Here is a 4,274-nt window from a genome sequence, read left to right on the forward strand (position 1 = left end):
TCCTGTACAGTAATTCAATAGGGGTCACAAGCATCCATCCATCCATTTTCCGAACCACTTATCCTCATCAGGGTTGCAAGCGTGCTGGAGCCTACCCCAGCTGTTTGTCTTCGGGCAGTAGGCGGGGTATGCCCTGAACTGGTCGCCAGCCAATCGCAGGATTCCCAAGCAATTTCTTGAAAATGTAGATTCGCACATATCCACAGAAGGAAATTTAGATATACAGTACTGTGTAGGAACGTAATGATTTGATCCCATGCTGAATTTGTAAGCGAGCTCACATACAAAGAAATCAAGTCTGTGATTCCTATGGTTGTTAATTACAATATTTTAATAGATGGAACATACAGCCAAATGCGTAAAAAACACACAAGCGCGCGCGCACACACACACACGCACAGGGACATTATTCAGTGAATTCCGTATCTGATCCCTAAGGACATTATTCAGTGAATTCCGTATCTGATCCCTAAGTAAAAGCTACTATATGTAACTGGGATTGAAATGGCTGTTGACAAGCACAGGCAGAAAACACAGCTCAGGAGGAATTTTGGCCCACTCGTGACAGAAACACATATCCTTTAAGCTGCTTGCCTTCCACACGGACACTCAAAGCTTCAGCGCCCTTCACAGACTTTGTATTGGGTTGGGGTCTTGTGGCTGACTATAGGCCACTCCACAAGCTAGCTGTTCCTGGCAAGCCCTGTATGTTACAGTACAGTACATGAATTCTTTGGCTCACCAACACAGCGAATTTGCCCTACACCCTTTCCAGAAAAAAACACTGTTTTCATCTCCATGCTTGACCAGGGATAGTGTTCTTTGGGTCATCCTGATTTGTAATTTTTTTTTTTTTTCATCCTCCGATCATGGCTGGTCAAGGAGATGCTAAATAGCTCAACTTGGGTTTTACCTGACCACTCACACTTTAGCCCAGGACTTCCGAGTCAATGTCGATGGCGCGCGGGGGAGGGGGGACCTTGCGGATTTCAGTCCATTGTGGCGCAATGTGTTACCAGGTGAGATTCTGTCTACAGTATGACCATGATAAATACCCCCTGCCCCACAAAAATACCTTGTAAGTAAGCAAACTTAACAAATTCAGCACAGGTTACTTTTATAAATGTAGCTCAAAGAAAGACTACAATTATTCTGCTGTATAATAGGGTGAAGATTTAAACGAAATTGTGATTTGGATTACTGTATACCCAAATCCCTATAGGAAGCATTTCAAGTAGAACAACTGAACAGTGTTCGGCGAACACAGTTCGCCATTTTGTCTTTACATTGAATCCAAGCTAAAACTAGCCATTTCCTATGTGGTTGTCTAATGAAATTGAAGTTCGGAGTCTGGGATCGTGTGTATCTGTGTGTGTTTGAGTGTGTGCACACGCGTGTGTGGTGTCACATGTGGTGCCTTTTAATTGACGTTTCATGCAGGTATGCATATTTACACAAAGCTTACATTTGAATTGGCAGAGACATAAGTCAAATTCAACATTTTTTGCTACATTTTGGACTGTGCACAGGACTTCAGCTCAATCCCTTACAATGTGTGTCATTTTTACATTTTTCGAAAATATTTTATTCATACAATCATCTTTTCAACCATAGTAACATTCCTAAATAAATTTGCACGAGATGATGTCAGTTGCGGATTAAAACAACATTACACCACTGCCATTTATCTGAGCTGATGGCAATGTCGCAGATTCCGATGAGGGAGAAAGTGGATGACCACGCTCGACCAGTGGCCTCTGCCATTTCATCAGGAGAATCTTCTCATTGGTAGATTATGCTGGCCAGAAACGGAATACACATTTCTCATGGTGCTCCATTGACTGCTGGCTCCGAGGACATGGCACTCTGGTCCAATCTAGGGAGCGAAAATAAGACATTTATTTGAAAGGCAAGCGGAAGGGACCAGGTAAACATGTCCAGTGATGATAAAATAGCCTCGATATTCTGAAGCCTTTAGAGGGAACCAAATGTTGGCCCTTCAAGCCTATCTGGGTGCATCGAGAATTCTCCAACATAACTTGGCCATGAAAAATTTCCTGATTCTGATCATGGATTGCATCGTCATGGCACAGTTGGACAGTGGTTAGAAATCCTGCTTGCTTTAGTTTATACCTCACAGCAAAACTATGCAAGGTAGGCAGGAAAATATTGTGAGGGGGAAAAAAAAATCGCATAAGGAAAGAAGATGTCAACATTTTTTGGGGATCACAACCAATGAGGAAACAAGGTGAAGAGGAATGGTGTCATACCTCATCCTGATGATAAGATTAATCAAAAAACTACAATTCTGTCTGCACATTGGCCCACGCAGTGCGAGAGCAACACGGGACAATAGGGGCGCCACCACCTGGAACACCTCACCAGGGAAGCATCCAGGAGGCATCCTAATCAGATGCCCAAGCCACCTCATCTGGCTCCTCTCGACGTGGAGGAGAAGCGGCTTGACTCTGAGGCCCTCCCAGATGACTGAGCTTCTCACCTTATCTCTAAGGGAGAGCCGGACACCCTGTAGCGACACCACTCGAGTGAAGCGCACCTCAGCAGTCGATAGTCCGCTGCTCTCTTCTGTGCGTGCGTAAGCGCAAACATTTACGCACGCGCACGTCTTTTGGTTTCAACCAATCAGCGCTGACGCAACCCACATCACATATCAAAGAAGCTTTGAACAACGACAACAGCTAAGTTAGCCTAGCCGACACGACGCTCGAGGTCAGACAGGACACATTTTTCTGGAAATCTGTGTTTCCCTTTTTGCCCAAATATATATTTTTTTACTACAATAGCTGTCTTGTCCATAGCGTCTTTTTTCGTTCCACTGGGGTTTAGCAAGTGTGTTTATAAAGAGAGGAGAATCTCTTTAACCCTGTGGAGAAAACTCATTTCGGCCGCTTGTATGCAGGATCTCGTTCTTTCGGTCACGACCCATAGCTTGTAACCACAGGTGAGGGTTGGAACGTAGATCGACTGGTAAATTGAGAGCTTTGCCCTTTGGCTCAGCTCCTTCTTTACCACGACAGACCGATACAAAGTCCGCATCACAGCAGACGCTGCACCGATCCGCCTGTTGATCTCTCGCTCCCTCCTGCCCTCATTCGTGAACAAGACCCCAAGATACTTAAACTCCTCCACTTGGGGCAAGATCTCCTCCCCAACCCAGAGAGGGCACTCCACCCTTTTCCAACTGAGGACCATCATTTCAGATTTGGAGGTGCTAATTTTCATCCCAACCGCTTCACACTCGGCTGCGAAACGCTCCAGTGAGAGTTGGAGAGCCCTGCTTGAAGGAGCCAACAGTACCACATCATCTGCAAAAAGCAGAGATGCAATACTGAGGCCACCAAAACAGACCCCCTCAACGCCTCGGTTGCGCCTAGAAATTCTGTCCATAAAGGTTATGAACAGAATCGGCGACAAAGGGCAGCCTTGGCGGAGTTCAACCCTCACTGGAAACGATTCAGACTTACTGCCGGCAATGCGAACCAAACTCTGACATCAGTGGTAGAGGGACGGGATCGAACAGCCCGTATCAGGGGGTTCAGTACTCCATAACCCTCGAAGCACCCCCCACAGAATTCCCGAGGGACACAGTCGAATGCCTTCTCCATGTCCACAAAGCACATGTAGACTGGTTGGGCGAGTTCCCATGTACCCTCGAGGACCGTGCTAAAGGGTTTGGAGCTGGTCCACTGTTCCACGGCCGGGACGAAAACCACACTGCTCCTCCTCAATCTGAGGCTCGACTTCCCGACGGACCATACACTCCACCACTCCTGAATAGACCTTACCAGGGAGGCTAAGGAGTGTATGCTATTTATTTTATAAATTATTAACCGATCTAAACTGTTGAAAATAGCTTGCTGTGTTTGATGATGCAATGCCTTTGACTGAACAAAGCCGCTGTTTTTTGGTCACTTGGAAAGCGATGATTTTGGAGATAGGAGGATTTTGCACGGCCCCAGCGACTTCATTCAGTGATTGCAAATTGAAAGGCAGAAGGGCAGATTTTAGGGGTGTCCACACGGCAACATTTGCTCCGGTGCTACGCCGGCGCTGCTCAAAGTGGAGTGGTCACACGTGCAAATTTGCTCCAGGGTAACAGCTTACTCCGGAGCAAATTTGACCCACCTCAGGGAGGTGGTTTAAAAATTTGCTCCGGAGCAAATGCTCGTTTGCGGAGCAGCACCGATGTAAATTTGCACGTGTGAACTCTCCAATTTGCTCTGGAGCAAATGCTCGTTTGTGTGTGTGTGTGT

At 46.4% G+C, this 4,274-nt stretch overlaps 1 protein-coding gene across 1 annotated transcript in view; it reads right to left on the reverse strand.

Moving 5' to 3' along the window:
- Window positions 1-843: 843 nt before the first annotated feature.
- LOC109520739 (serine/threonine-protein phosphatase 6 regulatory subunit 3-like) overlaps window positions 844-4,274 on the reverse strand; it is an 8,639-nt gene continuing 5,208 nt past the window's right edge. Inside the window, exon 4 of the mRNA XM_019878165.1 lies at window positions 844-1,876. Within this exon, the coding sequence (XP_019733724.1) occupies window positions 1,825-1,876 (52 nt within the window). The 3' untranslated portion in view covers window positions 844-1,824. The remainder of the gene's footprint in view (window positions 1,877-4,274) is intronic.

The sequence above is a fragment of the Hippocampus comes genome, unplaced genomic scaffold, assembly GCF_001891065.2.
Source record: "Hippocampus comes isolate QL1 unplaced genomic scaffold, H_comes_QL1_v1.1 scaffold37, whole genome shotgun sequence".
NCBI lineage: Eukaryota > Metazoa > Chordata > Actinopteri > Syngnathiformes > Syngnathidae > Hippocampus > Hippocampus comes.